This window comes from Megascapheus bottae, chromosome 6 (assembly GCF_031878675.1).
Source record: "Megascapheus bottae isolate mThoBot1 chromosome 6, mThoBot2.hap1, whole genome shotgun sequence".
NCBI classification, from domain to species: domain Eukaryota; kingdom Metazoa; phylum Chordata; class Mammalia; order Rodentia; family Geomyidae; genus Megascapheus; species Megascapheus bottae.
In genome coordinates, this window is record NC_143514.1 from 71,929,258 (window position 1) to 71,948,104 (window position 18,847).

An 18,847-nucleotide genomic window follows, 5' to 3' on the forward strand; every position below is an offset into this window, starting at 1 on the left:
GGTGACTGAGAAGGACCAGTACAGAGCCTTGTGTGTTGATCTGCAAGGGTGGGTGGAATAGGCAGATTTTGTTCTAGAAATTATATGTAGGGGTGGCTCTGAAATAGATTTCAGGGCTTGGGAAGTCAAGTGTGACATTTCTTTGATGCTTCTTACCACACTGTTTCAAGAAGAGTAGCTTAGAAATGTACACTGGGGACTTGGTGTTAAACTCTGAGAAAATGAGGTTAATGACTATAAATACTCCCAACTTTCCCCCCCCGTAGAATACCCATCACCTTTTTTTTTTTTTTGGTAACAGTCTTAGGGTTTGAACTAGAACTAGGCACTATCTGTTGGTCTTGATGGCCTTTCTTGGGCTTTCTCAAGGCTAGTGCTCTACCACTTGAGCCACAGCACCACTTCAACTTTTCCTGTGTGTGTGCTACTGAGGAAGCGAACCCCCAGGGCTTGGTGCATGTTAGGCAAGTGCTCTACCACTAGACCATGCTCCCAGCCCACATTTTTGTTTTTTAAATCTCAGGATCTACCACTTGAGCCATACCTTCACGTTAGGGCTATTTAATAGAGATAAGTGTCTCAAGGACTTTGTTACCTAGGTTATCTTTGCTCTTTAATCCTCAGACGTCAGCCTCTTGAGTGGCTAGGATTACAGGTTTGAGCCTCCAACACCTGGATCCACAAATATTTTATACCTTGCATGCTTGTGTATGTACTCTGGTATAAAATGGTGCCTGGGCCAGGGACTGGTGGCTGAAACTTGTAATACTAGCTACTCAGGAGGCTGAGATTGGAGGCCAGTGGTCCAAAGCCATTTCAGGCAGGAATGTCCACGAGACTCTTTTATCTCCAATAAACCACTCAGAAAAAGCCAGGCGTGCTATGGTGGCTCAAATGGTAGAGTGTTAGCCTTGAGCAAAAGAAGCTTAGATACTGCACCCAGGCCCTGAGATTAAGCCCAAGAACTGGAAAAAAAAAATTTAAATTAAAGGAGCATTTCTTTTATCCTTCATTTAAATCACCTCAAGGATTGAAAAGGTTTTATCAAAAATTTGGCAAAATGTAGAGCACCTGTGAACTTAGGCAAAGTAAGATCATTGTACAGGCCCAATACTAACTTGTGCTCTGCAGAGACCTCTTATGTTCATAAAGGAGCACATTAAATAGAAGAATAAATCCCCGGGCTGCAAAAGTAAAGTAACCCAGGATTCCTGAGCCACTCAGAGTCTGTGGTAGCATCACAGTCCTACACTACCCATGGCCTGCACATCAGGTCTTGACTCAACTTTTTTTCTCTTTGTGGTCCTGGTGCATTCAGGTGATGAAGGATTCAGCTCCTGAGTTGAATGTGAGTAGTTCTGAAACAGAGGAGGACAAGGAAGAAACCAAACCAGATGGAGAAAAAGACCCAGATTTTAATCAAGTATGTGTCAAATCTGCTTCTTGTCATACATTTCAGTTCTGTTGTTACAGGCCCCAGGCAACTTTCTATACTGTGTGGGGTACTGGATCTCAGTCTCCTCTCTTGTTCCCCTCACCTATCCTGGGGCTTGAACTCAAGGCTTGGGCACTGTCCTTTAGCTTTCTCAAGGCTAGCACTCTACCATTTGAGCCATAATACCATTTCCAGCCTTTTCTGTGTATGTACTCAGGAATTGAACCCAAGGCGTTGTGCATGCTAGGCAAGTACTCTACCACTAGGCCTCCCCCCTTGCTTGTTGCTGCCTTTCTCTTTGCTTAGTTTAGTGGTTTCCTATAGCAATCCTACTTTTCTCCTAAAAAGCTGTATCCCATATTTCTTCAAGAAATTTCTCATTGTTAAGAATGAAATATAATCAACATTTTAGTTAGAAAAGCACATTAAAATCTGTATCTTGGTCTTCTTTTGGGGGGGTAGGGGGGTCAGTTATGGGGCTTGAACTCAGGGCATTGTCCTGAGCTTTTTTGCTCAAAGCTAATGCTCTACCACTCTGAGCCACAGTGCTGCTTCCAGTTTTTTGCTGATTAATGAAGAGTCTGACAAACTCTCCTGCCCAGGCTGGCTTTGAACTGTGATCCTCTCATCCTCCTGAGTAGCTAGGATTGCAAGTATAAGCAGCCAGCACTTAGCTTTCTGGATATATATTTTTTAATTATGGAATCTTAAGTATGAAAAATTATTTAAAATATCCACAAATATATTCTATTCTATCTTCCTGTTCTGAAGACAATTATGTCTGAGGAGGGGTAAGGAAAATTTGTTTAGTTATCTTTTTTTTTTTTAATTTATTATTATTGTTTTTTTTTTTTTTGCCAGTCCTGGGCTTGAGTTCAGGGCCTGAGCACTGTCCTTGGACTTTCTCAAGGCTAGAGCTCTACCACTTGAGCCTCAGCACCACTTCTGGCTTTTTTCTATGTATGTGGTACCGAGGAATCGAACCTGGGTCTTCATGCATGCTAGGCAAGCACTCAACCACTAGGCCAAACTCCCGGCCCTAGTTGTTATCTCTTAATATAGCTTGATTATCAAGAATCTCATCACCACCCAATACTGGGACTTGAATTCAGGGCATTTTGCTTCTGGGGTTTTGTTTTGCTTTTTGGCTGGCACTTTACATACAAAATTGGACTTTTGACTGGTTAATTGTAGCTTGAGGTCTCATGGCGTTTTCTGCTCCATTTTAAGATCTTAGCCTCTTGAGTAGCTAGGACTGCAAGCTAGCCTTTAGTCTTACTCAATATGGACTGACCATATGTAGAATAACGTCTGAGGTGTTCTTGAAATGATCAGATCAACTGATGGATTGCTTTTATTTTCTATTGGAATCAAATTTTTGCATTAAAGACAGACTTTTCTAGTTAAGTGTGGTGACATATGCCTATAATCCCTGCACTTGGGATACAGAGGCAGGAGGATTTCAGGCTCTAAGCCAGCCCGGGCTACATAATAAGACTGATGAATAAAAAAAGGAGAAAAGAAAGACAAGATTGACTCTTTTTTTGTTACTGTTAAGGTTTTTTCCCCACTCATCCTCTGACATAATTGACTTCAGAACTGAAAGATAGGAATATATTCATTGATATGTGGTGTAGATTAGTTTCAGCTTGCCAGAAAGTTGACCACTGGGACTGAGAGTTTGGCCTAGGATTAGAGTACTTGCCTAGCATGTACAAAGACCAGGGTTCTATTTCTTGGTACCACATATATAGAAAAAACCAGAAGTGGTGCTGTGGCTCAAGTGGTAGAGCACTAGCCCTGAGAAAGCCCTAGAAAGTGCTCAGGGCCCTGAGTTCAAGCCTCAGAACTGGCAAAAAGAAAAGAAAGCCGACCACCATATTCTTAGCATATTCTATGGATATTTTCAACTCTGGAAGTTTCTACTCAAGTTTTGTCTTAGCAACATAGGCTAGTCAAATTAGGTTAGCCTCCATGAATCATGGCAGTGTAAGTAGGGCCATCTGCTGTGTTACAGAGCAGAGTTACCTGGGCTTGTTGGCCTGACAGTACACACTAATGCTGTTGCTTCATTCTCACATGGTTAAGAAAGCCCCAAGGGGCTGGTAATGTGGCCTACTGGTAAGAGTGCTCACCTAGCATCCACAACAACCTGGGTTCGATTCCTTAGTACCACATACACAGTAAAAGCTGGAAGTGGTGCTGTGGCGCCAGTGGCTGAGCACTGTCCTTAACAAAAAGTGCTCAAGGACAATGTCCAGACCCTGAGTTTAAGTTCCAGGACTGGCCAAAAAAAAGTAAGAAAGCCAGTCAGCCCCAGGTAAATGTTACTTGAAGCTGTCCAGCAGGTTCAAGGGGCATGCAACATTTCCCCCCATGACTGCTTGTCGTCTCCTAACCTGCAGTCGCTCAGGAAGGAACAAGACTCACACTGTTATGTTTTGGGTCAGTGGGCAGCCACTCTTGTTAAAGTGCTTCTGCTAGATTTGAATTTTACCCTGTCAACCTACAATGGGATCTCTACTGGTTCTCTCTGCTCCCTCCCTTCCCCTTTTCTCTCCCTCCTTCACACTGGGGTTTGAACTTGGATCCTTGTGTTTCCTGGGCAGGTGCTCTACCGCTTGAGTAATCCTAGCTTCTGTACCTATTTATAAAACCCATCTGAGGAATTACATGACTGCCTTTTTTTTTTTTTTTTTTTTTTTTGGTGGATCCTGGGGCTTGAACTCTTGAGCCATAGCCACACTTCCCGTTTTTCTAGTGCTTAATTGGAGATAAGAGTCTCACATTCTTTAATGTTCCTTAGTGCTTTGGCACTGCCAGTCTCAGATCTCAGCCTCCTGAGTAGCTAGGATTACAAGCATGAGCCTTCCCACCCAGCTAGTTATTTTTAATATAACCTGATTATCAAATAGATAGATAATCAAGAATCTTATCATCATCATCCCCAACACCCTTGACCTTAAGGCATTTTGCTTTTTTGTTTTGTTTTGTTTTTTAGGATCATAACAAGCACTGTATACTTGAGCCACACCTCTATTTCTATCTTTTTTCCTGGCTATCTGGACATAAAAAGTCTAAGGATTTGTATGCTCAGGCTGGACCTGAACTGAAATCCTCAGAGCTCAGCTTCCTGAGCAGCTAGAATTATAGACATGAGTCACAGGTGCCTAACCAGAATCTCTTTTTTTGGGGGGGGGGGTGCGCGGACTTTTCTGGTTTGTTATCACTAATTTATTCCTTATTCTCTCCTAAATTTGGTAAGTTAAACTTCGTATGTGTGTTTAGTTTGTTATTTCAAGCTTTGCTTTTCAATCTAGAAGCTGTTTTGAAAACTTTATATTTTCAAGATTTCCATTTTGAAAGGCTAAGTTTTTTGAATGTCTAGGTTTCTTCACTGTGGTCGTAACCACAGCAATGTGCTTTCAGATGGAGATGGAATTCCTTTCAGTTGTGGATGACAACAGACTTCATATTTGTAAATAAGATAGAGAATGTTGGGGAGCATTCCTCGTTATGCTATAATTATTTTTTATACTTTGTAATTTTCCTCTGTCTTCCTTCTCCTTGTTTGGATGTTGTAATACTCTGGAATGTTTTAAATATTTTTGGTTCAAGGGGGGAAAAATCTGAAGTCTAACTTTCTGTTTAGCAAAGAGTAGCCAGTCCCTGAAGAATATACAGTCTTTTCAGAATATCACCCTCCTCCCTTTCTCTTTGGGCTACATCATCGCATCTCAGAACATAGATTGGTGGCTCTGTCACCACAGTGGTAAATCCCTATAATAAAAAGCAGTGCATTTGTGCTTGTCCTTAATGGAGTGGATCAGATCCCCTTTCCTCTCCACTAAAGCCAGATCACCGGTCCTTCTGTGTTATCTAAAATTGAGGTTAATAATATACTCAGTGTTGGGGCATCACTTAGATAATTGCAAGCCTCCTAAAACCAGTGCACTCACTTAGTTTTGTCAGTTCAGTTGGATTTAAATTTTATGGATCTAAAAGAAAATAGATAATTCCAGGAAAAGCTTTTAGCATTTAAAACATTTTTTAAAAACATGTCTTGGAAGATTGGCCTTGCTGTTGTGTTTTGTACTGCCAAAGTAAAATTTTATCTGGTATATTATAGATACTTTCCTATTCTTAATTGTAGAATTCAGGTCCAGTTTGACCTTCCCACAGTCATTAACTTTCTATATTCCCATGTTGACTTGGGGCTAGATAGGGCCACCTGGCCTGGTGTAGAAGCTTTGTTCACCAGTGATGTACATCCCAGCCCCCCTCTCACCACCACCACCACCCCACGCTCTGTGCTTCTGCATCCTCATGTGCAGAGTCCTGGGAATGAACTGTGGACATCTGTGTCTGTGGTCAACCCCTGAACCCCTTTCCTTACCAGCTGACAGTACAACTTGCTCACCAGAGCTACCATCCCTACGTTACCTCCTCCGGATCTAATTAAACCAGAGGAAAATCCTGGTTTCACTCTCTGCCTTGGTTTGCTGCACAGAAGCTTGTTAATGTCTTGATTAAGCATTTACAAGAGTCCCTAGGACACACTGACTTTTATTACCTTAAGACTAGTACAGCTGATATTGTACACCTGTGTATGAATCTACCTTTGGATGACCTCTAGGTAAATCACAACAGTTTGCCTTCTCCCCCCCACCCCCCAAGTTATAGGTCTTGAACTTAGGGCCTAAGCACAGTCCATGAACTTTTCTCAAGGCTAGAGTTCTACTATTTGAGCCACAGCATCACTTCCAGCTTATTTTTTTTTCTACATATGTGGTACTAAGGAATTGAACACAGGTCTTTGTGCATGCTAGGCAAACACTCTACCACTAGGCCAAACTCCCTGCCCTTCCTTTTTGCTGTTGTTGTTTGTCGTGGGGCTTGAACTCTGGGCCTGGGAGTTGGCTGTGAGCTCTTCAGCTCAAGGCTACCACCCTACCCCTGGAGCCACAGCCCTACTTCCCATTTTCTAGTGATTAATTGGAGATAAGAGTCTCTCTTCTTTAGACTCTTTAGTGCCCTGCCTGGCTTTGAACTTTGATACTCATATCTCAGCTTCCTTGAGATCTGGGGCTTGAGATCAGAAACTCGCATTTGCTAATACAACTTGAACTATGTCCTTTGCCCATATTTTTATGTGTATTAAATACACTGATATGAAATATATTTTCATTTTAATTTAATAATATTTAAGTGTATTACATTAAATCTCACATCTAAAATAAAAAGTTACATGTATATTAATAATGTATCTGAATTGGGTGTATTGATATATACCTATAGTCCTAGCACTTGGAAGACAAGCTGGAGGATTGTGAGTTCAAGGCTAGCCTGAGCTCTATAGTGAAACCTGTGTTTCAGGAAGATAAAAGAAACAGTGTGTTCATAAGAAATACATAGAGGCCAGGCACAGTGACTCATGCCTGTGATCCTAGCTACTCAGGAGACTGAGATCTGAGTATGGGGTTCAAAGCCAGCCTGAGCACTAAAAGAACGTGAGACTTTCGTGTGTTGGGGGGGAGAGGGACCTTGGGACTTGAACTCAAAAGACCTGGGTGCTGTCCCTGAGCTCTTCAGCTCAAGGCTACCGTCCTGCCCTTGAGCCAAGCCCCACTTCTAGAGGTTTTCTAGAGGTTAATTGGAGATAAGAATCTTGGGTCCTTTTGTGCCCAGGCTGGCTCTGAACCCTGATCCTCAGATCTCAGACTCCTGAGTAGCTAGGATTACATGAGAACATGAGAGACTCTTTATCTCCAATTAACCTCTAGAAAACCAGAAGTGGCATGCTGAGGCTCAAGGGGTAGGGTAATAAGTAGCCTTGAGCTTAGCGCCTAGGGACAATACCCGGGCCCAGGGGTAGGGCAGTAGCCTTGAGCCAAAGAGCTCAAGGACAGCACCTAGGCCTAGAGTTCAAGCCCCACTATGGACCAAAGAAGAAAAGAAAACCATAGAGAAAATGGAAAATTCTCTGGTATCTAATATCTGTATTGATGTGTGTCTGTTTCTCAAACCAGTGTCTGTGCAAGATGCCTTGGTAGTGTCATTTCAGCCTGTGACACTTAGGTGTCCTGCTCTTTACCTCCACTTTTCTTCTCCTCTCCCTGACATGACTCGGATGCTAGTTTGGTTTCTTACATGTTGTTCTACACTATGGAGTTGGTCAATTGCTTCCTTATGTTATTTCTTTTCTATCTTCATACCTGTACCCTATGTTTCAGCTCTGGGAACTGGAGGCTGGACCTGAAGATTCAGTTTTTAACAATTAATGTGCAAATAATTCATAGTTAACAAGAAGCACAATTAACTGGCAACAATGGCTCACGCTTGTAAAATTTTCCACCCCAATCCAGGGGCTTGAACTTTTTTGCTCACACTCAATTGGAAATAAGAGTTTCATGGGCTTTCCGACCTGGGCTGGCTTCAAACCATGATCCTCGGATCTCATCTTTCTGAGTAGCTAGGATTATAAGCGTGAGCCACAGATAACCAGGCACATGCTTATAAATTTAATCCTAGCTACTCATGAGACTGAGATTTTCAGATTACAATTATAAGCCAGCTGGCGCAGGGGAAAATCTGTACTAGAGACGTGGCTCAAGTCACCTGCCATGAGTGAAAAATAGTTTTATTTATTAAAGTGCTCTTCTTTAGAATAATTATATATCTTCAGTAGAATATATTTTCCCTCTCATTTTCAAAGAGAAGGAAATGTAGCTAAGGGCTGGTGGCTCGTGCCTATGATCTTGGCTACTCAGGAGGCTAAGATCTGAGGAGAGGTGAATCTGAGAGGCTCTGATCTTCAGTTAACCAGCAGAAAGCCAGAAGTAAAGGTGTGGTTCAAGTGGTAGAAGACCAGCCTTGAGCTAGGAAAGAAAGCAAGAGTGTGAAGCCTTGATCCAATGCACACAATGCACACATGTGTGCATGTACACTCACACTCAGATGAGTGCACACACTAGTATAGCATGAGCTAGTTAAATTTCAGGTTCAGTGCAGTGTATTTTTTTTAATTATTACTGATCAAACCTATTTTCCTTGTACATTTCTTTTTTCTTCTTCCCTTTGCTAATACTGGAGCTTGAACTTAAGATTCCTTTTGTGGCATTTGAGTCTCAACTGCAGCCCAGCTTTTTACTGGTTATTTTGGAGGTGTTGTATGAGCTGTGTTGTATAAACTGTGACCCTCCGTATCTCAACCTTCTGAATAGCTGGTGTTACAGATATGAGCCACTCATTTTTTTTTTATCTTTATTTACTCTTTTTTTTTTTTTTTGCCAGTCCTGGGACTTCTTTTTGCTCAAGGTTAGTGCTCTACCACTTGAGCCACAGCACCACTTCTGGCTTTGTCTGTGTATGTGGTAACCAAGGAATCGAACCCAGGGCTTCGTGCATGCTAGGCAAGCACAGTATCAGTTGGCCAAACTCCTGGCCCAATGTGGAGCCATTTCCAGCCTTTTCTGTTTATGTGGTACTGAAGAATCAAACCCAGGGCTTCTTGCATGCTAGGCAAACACTCTACCACAGAGCCACATTCCTAGCCCTCATTTACTTTTTTAAAGTATTTCTCACATCGAACATTTAAGCTGCTCACATGTAACTATAAGTGTATTGCCCTTGTTTAGTTTTACAATTGTATGTGAACTTTCACATTTATGAGAAACTAGAGGATTTTCTGCTCATTGTTCTTGATGCACTTCAGAGGGTCGTGGGACCGTGAAGTATTGTGCTTTGGGTACTGGAAGACCTTCATGAGCAAACTCTTGGTGGTAATTCTGGGCTTTCTTGTTTTGGCTCTCCTAGAGCAATGGAGGAACAAAGCGGCAAAAGATCTCCCATCAGAATTACATCGCGTATCAGAAACAAGTCATTCGGCGGAGCATGCGACACCGGAAAGTTCGCGGTGAGAAAGCACTTCTGGTTTCAGCCAATCAAACTCTAAAAGAATTGAAGATTCAGGTGAGCGAAATTTTGGGTTTGGGGCCTTTGATTTCCTGGTTTCCCACCTCTGTTTATATATGTGTGTGTTTTCTCTCTGACCTTTCATACACATTATCTGCTCTCAGTCGTGTGCCATGGAGATAGGATTTATTCAGTTCCAAAAGAGTGCCTCCAGGATCCCCAAATTAGGCTCACTCCTTTCTTTAAAAAGACATGGTTTCTCTCTGTGAGGACAAAAATGGATTTTAGATTCTGAAGCCTGGAGCAAGCGCTGAGTAGCTATCCCACAATGAGAAGCATGGAGAGCCATAGATTTCGGTCACATCCTGGTTTCCTTTGACCACTTAATGGATATCAGCCTCCTGCCAGGATCTTGTGTGGAGTTGAAGGCAAGGGGAGGGGATTAAGAGCAGGCACATGACTGCCCGCTCATTAGGGCGAGTCAGGGTCTTCTAGCTCAGTAGTTCTGCAGGCTTATGAGTATTTGGTAGAATTCTAAGTCTCCACTTACCTCCCTCCCTCCTTTTCTTCTTTCCTTTTTTTCTTTTCTTTTTTTTTTTTTTTTTTTTTTTTTGTTGGTTCTGGGGCTTGAACTCTGAGCTTGATCTCTGTCCTTGAGCTCTTCAGCTCAAGGCTAGTGCTCTATCACTTGAGCTACAGCACCGCTTCTGATTTTCTGGTTGTTAATTGAAGATGAGTCTCACAAACTTTTGTGCCAGGGCTGGCTTTGAATTGCGATCCTCAGCTCTCAGACTTCTGATTAGCTAGGATTACAGGCGTGAACCACCAGTGCCCCTCTCACTTCCTTTTCTTATATAATGGTCTTTTCCGATTTTAGACATTCATTCTGTGTGCTTCTTACCCACCCTCCCGAGACTTGGAGCTCATTTGGCGATTGTAGAGCAGGCACTGGGGAAATGCTCTATGCCCTGTCAGTGCTAAAGGGCTATAAATGAACATTCAGACAATATAGCTCCAGTCCTAGGCAAAAGGGGCTGATAAATTCAAGATGTCCCTGCAAAATTTGGCCCCTAATGTTCCTGTCACTGTTTGCTGTCCAAGAAGTTGACCAAGTTTCCCCTGTGTGCTACTTTTATGTGGCATAGTTTACTGGCTACGCATTTTTCTTGTTGCTGATATTTATCATTGTAATTGAGGCAAAAGTACAGGCTTCCTTTGAGGGTGTTATGTGTTCCAGATTGTCCTGAGAACAGTATTTCCCTTGGTTGAACCCACGCCTCTGAAAATAAATGTGTTGGTATAATATCTTTACTCTGTTATTGTACCCTTTACATCTAAGAAGGCTTGTTTCTATCACCGGCTTTCTGCCTGTCAGTGGTAAACCTCGAGCATTCAAAACCTTTAAATTACAAAAGAGCCCCTGTGGATAAGGACATTTTCCAAAGCCGTGCTGCTCCTATTACGGTCTTCTATTTTTGAAGGATAAATCAGAAGCCACAGAAATAACCTCTCCATCTGGAAGCGCGTTACCTGCACGGATGAGCTGCTGGGACACACTGCTGTTCACATGAAACCCCCAGATGTGCCTTTCTTGGGTGGTTTCTTTGCAGCGTCTCCGTCTCAGCTGCCATTCTTGCTTCAAAGACCACTGTGAATCAAACAGGAGCAAGAGCAAGGCAGGGGAATGGAATTTTCCCCTTGCTTCTTGGTGGTAGAAACTTGAAAAGCTTCCCCCAGATTTGACCCTTTTGCCTGGCAGCCTGGATAGCATGGGAGTCTGTGATGGGTGAGCCTGTGATCACTGGTGGTGGTGGTGGTGGTGGTGGTGAGTGCTCTTTATAAAACGTGTAATGCTATTTTCTTTACATTCAATGGTGCCATTCAGGGAACTGCACTTCCATGTTAATAGAATAACAGCTTTTTTCAAACTAAATGCTTAATCCTTAGATGTATTCACCATAAGAATTGCTTAAAACTATTCCACCTGGGCACAGTGGCTCACACCTGTAATCCTAGCTACTCAGGAGGCTAAGATCTGAGGATTCAAGTTCAAAGCCAGCCCAGGCACTAAAGACCCAGAGACTTTTTTGGGGGTGGTGGGGGGGTCATAGGGCTTGAACTGAGCCTGTGCGCTGTCCTGAGCTCTTCAAGGCTATTGCCTTACCCCTGGACCTGGGCATTGTCTCTCATCTCTTCAGCTCAAGGCTACCGCCCTACCCTTGAGCCAAACCCCACTTGCCATTTTCTAGAGATGAGTCTCAGGTCCTTTTGTGCCCGGGCTGGCTTTGAACCTTGATGCTCAGGTCTCAGCCTCCTGAGTAGCTAGGATTACAGGTGTGAGCCACCACCACCAGGCTAAGAGACTCTTATCTCCAATTAACCACTAGAAAACTGGAAGTGGCTCTGTGGCTCAAAGGGTAAGGTGGTAACCTTGAGCTGAAGAGCTCAGGGACAGTGCCCAAGGACCCAGACTTCAAGCCCCATGACCAACAACAACAAAAAATGTTTGTTCCTTTTCTCTGAAGATTCTCAGTGTTTAATTGCATTGTATCAGCTTTGGTTTAGTTTTGTTTTGCTTTGTGGAGCCATGAAATGACACCCTAGTTCTTACTCCTCTGGGGGAAGTATCTCCCACTGAGCTTCATCACCAGTCCACCAAATGTATTTTATTTTCCCAAAGCTAAGTCCTCAGTGAGTGGCACTAAATGCCTTACAGGGAAGGTTTGGGCATAAGGTTATGTGGCCAGAAGCTTCTGTCCTGCTCCTGCATTTCCTCAAAGACAGCAAGCTTAACATCTGGTTCCCACAATTCCTGGCAGGCTTCACAGACCACGAAAGCTGTGTCCACTCTGCCTTTGTTCTGCCGGCTCTAATGGATCTTCCTGGTGCATTCACAGCTTATTAGTTGTTGTGTCAGGCTCTGGGCTTCATTGGCCTGTTCTCTAAAGTGACTGCTCCTCACCAGGGAAGCTTGGCTTCCCTCCTGCCTTGGCCTCCGCTGGAGAGGTGTGTCTTTCTCCCTTCCCTTCTTCCACCATCTCTGGGAGTTTGTCTGTTCAGTATACATCTTGCCCACTGGCCCGCAGTTGGCAATTGCAGGGCAGGCACTGGGGAAATGCTCTATGCTCTGTCGGTACTCAAGTGCAATAAATGAACGTTCAGACGATAAAGTTCCGATCCTAATCAGAAGGGGCTGATAAGTTCAAGATGTCCCTGAGAAATTTGGCCCTTAATGTTCCCGTCACTGTTTGCTGTCCAAGAAGTTGACCAAGTTTCCCCTGTGTGCCACTTTTATGTGGCAGGAGCCCCTCCGTAGTGGGTTATTCCCATCTCTATTTCTGGCAGCTAGCAGAATGTTCATCACATGGTAGCTTCCTAGCAAAAGGTCCTTCAGTGTATGCCCAGAAAACAACCTGAGTGACAGCGTCCTTTGGTGTCCCTGCACCGTCAGTGATGGTGCTGTTCTCCCTCAGCGTTGGGTGTTTGCACGTGTAGTCTCCCGGTTTACTGAGCGTTTCAAGAAGTGAAGCAGCATTGCTGCATCTACTGGCAGCGACCATCCTTGTGAGCACTGCAGTCTCTTGTAGCCTTTTGCAATCCCATTGGCTAGCATAGAGATGGATGCCAGTATGCTGGGTTGGCTTCTGTTGGCTTTGGCAGCTGTCCTGTCAGGTTTTTTTGTTTGTTTTTTGTTTTGTTTTTGTTTTTTGTTTTGGTCGGTCATGGTCTTTTGAGGATGGCCCTAAATAGTAAAATATAATAAAATGAATTCTTAGAATTGACCTCCTATTGGGTGCCAGGTCATGCCTGTAATCCTAGCTATTCAGGAGGCTGAGATCTGAGGATCGAGGTTAGTCCTAGCACTAAAGTCAATGCAACTCATCTCCACTTAACCACCAGAAAACTGGAATAAAAAACAGACTAGGTGTGAATGGCTCACATTTATAACCCTGGCCACTTCATCCTGTGAAATTTTATCACCATTTAACTACCAGAAAGTCAGAAGTAGCGCTGTGGCTAAAAGTGGTAGAAGTACTAGCCATAAGCACAAAAGCTCAGGGACAGCACTCAGGCCCTGAGTTCAAGCCTCAAAACAGACAAAAACCAAAACCCTGAATGGTTATGTGTACCAGATTTTGGGAATGTACTTAACTCTTTAAGACTTGGCTAGACTAGGGGGAGGCACAGGGCCCCTATTCTCAAGAAAATTGGATTTTAGTTTGTAGAGGCAAGAGTTGGTCTAAGAATGTATGAAAAACGCAAGGAATGAATTACACAGTCCAGACTGTTTGCTAAAGGAGTAAAAACAAGAGAGAAAAGCCCAAATAGGGCCCAGGAGTTTGCCCTAGCAGTAGAGTGCTTACCTAGCATTCATGAAGACCTGGGTGCTGTGGCTCAAGTGGTAGAGCTCTAGCCTTGAGAAGGCCCAAGAACTGGCAAAAAAAAAAAAAAGAAAAGAAGAAGCCAAAAATGGTGCTGTGGCTCAAGTGTCCCTTGAGAAGGGACAGTGCTCATGCCCTGAGTTTAAGCCCCAGGACTAGCTTGGTGGTTAATTTAAAGATTGTGTATGTGGGGGCGGGAATTGTTGTACAACACTTATTTTGAGATAAGGTCTCAGCACATTGCCCAGACTGCTTTGGAGCTGGCCTCAAGCAGTCTTCTTTCTTGTCTTCGCTTCCCCAGTCATTGGAACTCCAGATACACACCTCTGTGTCCCACCTGGAGATGGTTTTAGGAGAGAATTTGGCCTTGGCTTGTTTGGTTCTTGGCATTGGGGGTGAGCAGCAGTGATGTTGATAGCCTTGTCCAACTCGTGCAGCCACAGAGCTGACAGCAGGGCACTAGAGCAGGCCAGACCCACCTTTGCTGCATCCCATCTCCTCACCCCTGCCTCTGGAGGTGGCTGAGCCACAGGACAAAAGGATCCCTGTGAGCGGTGGTTTCCCAGTTCATTACTAGACCTCCCAAGGACGTTGCTGGTTATGTCAGGGATTATAGGCACAGTAGGAATGTAGCAAATGGGCTGGCTGCCAACAGTAGTGTCTTTTGTTCGTAATGTTTAGAATCCATGCTGTATTTATTCATGTTTGGTATAGCTCTCAGTATTCTGCTTTACATGGGCTTTATTTCTTTTCTATTTGGACAGATAATGCATGCGTTTTCAGTTGCTCCTTTTGACCAGAATTTGTCAATTGATGGAAAGATTTTGAGTGATGACTGTGCCACCCTTGGAACTCTTGGTGTCGTTCCTGAATCTGTCATTTTATTAAAGGTAAGTGACAGCTGCCTTGCTGACAACTTCTGAGTTTAAAATGGTACACTGTAGGCCATCAGCCACTGCCCTGCCTGAGATGAAAGGGGAAGTCTCCTGGGCCCTTTCCCAAGCACCAAGTTCAATGTCCAGGCTGCACGGGATCAGGGATTGTGCAAAGCCATGGAAGAAGTCATCCTACCTGGTGTCCTGATTTTTCACAAAGCAGAAAGAAAGGAAATTGGGCAGGGGCTCTCTGACTGCCATATTTTGCCCCAGAGGCATCATGTGTGCCACCAGAGCAGCAGTGCAGCCTGCTGTCAGCTCACACCCTTCATACCACGTATCCCCTTTTTTGTTTGGTTTTTTGACTCCAGCTGCCTCAGCCTACAAGGGGCTGAGATGTCACAAATGCGACCCCGCTCCTGGTTTTGTCTGCTACTTTTCGTTGAGTTGCTCTTTCACATTCCCAGCAGTTGACAGAAGGCCGGGTGCCAGTGGCTTGTGCCTGTGTCCTGGCTGTTTAGGAGGTTGAGATATGTGAGGATTGTTGTTCCAACTCAGCCTGGGCAGGACAGTCCATGACACTATTGTCTCCAGGTAACCAGCAGCAAGATGGAAGTGGAGCTGTGACTTAAATGATAGGATACTCACTTTGAGCAAGAACAGCCAAGCCCTCCATACCAAAACAATGGGAAGAAAAAGTAGCTCTATCACTTTATACTTTGAAATATAGGGACAGCATTTTTTAAGATTCATGAAAATTTCAGTAGATACAATAGGGGCAGTCATAATTTTTGTTAAAAGCTCTAGATAAACCTTCTCCCTGGCTCTTGAAAAAGCAGAATAACAGCCTTGCTTCCAGGGGGACATCTATCACTTGAGCCACAGTACCACTTCCACCTTTTTCTGTGTATGTGGTGTGTGGCACCAGGGAATTGAACCCAGGGCTTTGTGTTTGCAAGGCAAGCACTCTTTCAGAAGGTCACACTCCCGGCCCTGAAATGCATGTTTTTTAATACCTAGGTCCCAATTTCAATGCAGTTGAGTGTGGCCCTGACATTGTGAAGTAGACTCATTTTATCATCTGTGGAATGACGCTGAGAGCCTATGGAGTTAGGGGATCCTAGTAACCAAACCATCTGAATTTTTAGAAACAGCCATGTTATCAGTGGGTCTGGACTGTTCCTTTCCTCCGAAGTTAATTACACCATAAGCTTAGATTCCTCCTCAAAGCAATGTGGATATGGTGTTCCTTTGGCAAGAAAAGACAAAGGTGGTGTAATTGTGGCCTGCTTGAGAGGATCAGTCTTTTCTACCTAACTTACAGTGCTGCTACTTCCCTCTAACTCATGATGATTAATGTGGTTTTAGTAACACCAGAGTGTTTACATTAAGACATTTGCACATCTAAAGGTGTTTTTAGGAGGGGAGTACTCCCCTAACACACACATGTACCAGTATACATAGTTGGCAGAACATTTGTTAAAACTCGATATTGTTGGCTGTGGCTTAAGCTAAGTGTGCCACTGGATGGTGTTTAATGTTTGCTTTGTAGCAATGTATTTAAACTGAGGGCCAGAATTCAAGGCGATGTATCGTTGGCATGACTAGCACACCCCTTTCCCCCTTCATTGTGGGTCTGAATTGTCTCTACTTGTTTTCTAGGCCGATGAGCCAATTGCAGATTATGCTGCGATGGACGATGTCATGCAAGGTAAGATCAGCTTGGGATAGGTTCCGTCCATAGACTGGCAAAGGGGTGACATCATAGAATGCTTAAAAACTGCCAATTAGAGTATAGAGAAAATGTGTAAATGATAGCTAAGCCTATGTAAAAGGCATACTTGCAGGACAGAAAAGAATTGATGGAAATAAAAACTGACTTCAGCAAGGGTCAGCTACTGTCAGTGAGAAGCTAGGAATAAGATAGTTCTACAGTTCTTTTTTTTTTTTTTTTTTTAATCTGAGGCTGAGAGCCAAACTCTGTACCTAATGCTTTTGCTCTTTGACTAGTGCTCCTACCAACTGAGCTATGCCTCCAACCCAGGATCCTAATGACATCTAGAAATGGACAGAACAAACAACTGCTTTCTTAGGGCAAAGATTCACATAGAAAAACTTCTTGAACAGAGCAGGATCCATTGGATCCTGTGAACTTGAGTTCCAATCCATTGGGTTTATCCAGCTTCCCAGACTCCTCTTGTCCTCAGTGATGGCCTCCAAACCTGTGGAGGGCCTCAATGTTTATATCTGCCTGTGTCAGCTACTACTACACTGTGTGAGGACCCACTCATTTTAAACAAGAGATAACAATGTAAGCCAGTCATAGAACTGATGTAGAATGAATCCAGTTAGAGGGAGAGCATCCTAGAAAATGGCAAGGGGAAGTTTCCAGAATAGATGCTTTGCACAGCAGTCTGGGCGCAGCTCCTCCATGGAGTGGATGAGCACAGGCTTCAGAAGGGGAGGAGTGGAAGTGATGGAGACTCCCTGGGCAGGCCTGCAGACCTTTATGCATTGACAAGTGAGTTGGGGATGGATAGGTACAGAGGAAATGGAACATGTGAATGATGCAGGAGTTGCCAGGCCCAGGAGGACAGTCACATCACACAAACAGCAGAAGCAAGATGCACCCAGGGCTTCACCAGGGAGCAGGATCAGTGGGATCTGAAATTATGTACTTCATCAGGAGGCTAGTTTGGGCAGGTTGTAAGAGGCAGTAGAAGAACTTAAGTCTGTCCTTTGTTGAGGAAGTCAGATATCATCTAAGATTATGCAAGAGCAATCTAAGCCTGTTACAGTAACAGGCTACAGGTTGGGAGTGTGGCCTAGTAGTAGAGTGCTCACGTAGCATACACGAAGCCCTGGGTTTGATTCCTTGGTACCACATGCACAGAAAAAGCCAAAAGTGGTGCTGTGGCTCAAGTGGCAGAGCACTAGCCTTGAGCAGAAAGTGCCCAAATACAGTGCCCAGGCCCTGAGTTCAAGCCTTGGTACTGGCAAAAAAAAAAAACAAAAACACCTGCTATAAGAATCCACCATGGCTTCATATAGAAAATGGAAATATGTAAATGGAGAAGAGGATGGAACAAAACAGCTCCAGGGAGGTCAGCCTTGGTACTTCCTCCAGACATTCCTGGCTCCTTCAGAATGCAAGCCCTTGTTACACAAAACTTGTGCCACCAATGTTTGACTTTTTAAATGACACTTATATATTGGTTGATAAAAGACAAAGGCAGAAGCCAGGCGCCAGTGACTCACACCTAGAATCCTAGCTACTCAGGAGGCTGAGAGCTGAGGATTAAAGTTCAGAGACAGCATAGGTAGAAAAGTACATGAGATTTCTTGTCTCTAATTAATCAGTGGAGCTGTGGTTCAAGTGATAGCATGCAGGATTTGAGCAAAAAAAAACCCTCAGGGACAGTGCCCAGGCCCTGAGTTCAAGCGCCCATGACTGGCAAAAATAAAAAATAAAGGCAGAAAAATATTGTCATTAGATCAATGTCATTCATAAGTTTAAAAGTAACTATTATAGGTGACTAAGGCAATTAAAAGTTATTTTAAACTTTTCCTCTGAAGCACTGAAGTGATCTTATTGCTGTTTGACACACCATCTTTTCAATCTGAATTTTTTTTTCTTTCTCCAGTTTGTATGCCAGAAGAAGGGTTTAAAGGTAAGTCACATTTGTCATGTTTTGTTCATGAATGTCAGAGTCATACTGTAATTTTCTATTAAAGTGAAGCCTATAATTTGATTTTAAAATTTAATCCAATCTGAGTCTCATGACTGGAATTAATTTTAGTTAAAAGCATTTTTATTCATGCTTCTTCCTTATCATTTTCAGCACTCTGGCCTCAGATAGGGCCTGTATTCAGAAGTCTTTCTGCCAGATGTCCATTCTGCTTCCTCTTTTTCATTTCATGAGAGGTGTGGCTGGGAATTTAGCCTGTGGCATTTTAGGGTGTTTTTTTGGGGGGGCGGGGAGGTGGGTCCGGCTACTGCCCTACCCCTGGAGCCACAGTGCCACTGACAGTTTCCTAGAGGTTAATTAATTGGAGATTAGAGTCTCAGGGTCTTTAGTGCCAGGGCTGGCTTTGAACCTCGATCTTCAGATCTTAGCCTCCTGAGTAGTTACGATTACAGGCATGAGCCACCGTGCCTGGTTGCATTTTAGATTTTACATTCAACTTTTCCTCTGTTCATCCTGTCAGTCCTATCTTGGATCACCACAGCTAGTAACTGA

At 43.6% G+C, this 18,847-nt stretch overlaps 1 protein-coding gene across 2 annotated transcripts in view; it reads left to right on the forward strand.

Moving 5' to 3' along the window:
* The window catches only part of Usp48 (ubiquitin specific peptidase 48), a 64,250-nt gene that overhangs the window by 44,043 nt on the left and 1,360 nt on the right, over nt 1–18,847 (forward strand). For both annotated transcript variants that reach the window (XM_090335614.1, XM_090335615.1), the window contains exons 22-26: nt 1,319–1,423; nt 9,251–9,406; nt 14,496–14,621; nt 16,269–16,317; nt 18,251–18,277. In XM_090335614.1, the coding sequence (XP_090191740.1) occupies nt 1,319–1,423; nt 9,251–9,406; nt 14,496–14,621; nt 16,269–16,317; nt 18,251–18,277 (463 nt within the window). The remainder of the gene's footprint in view (nt 1–1,318; nt 1,424–9,250; nt 9,407–14,495; nt 14,622–16,268; nt 16,318–18,250; nt 18,278–18,847) is intronic.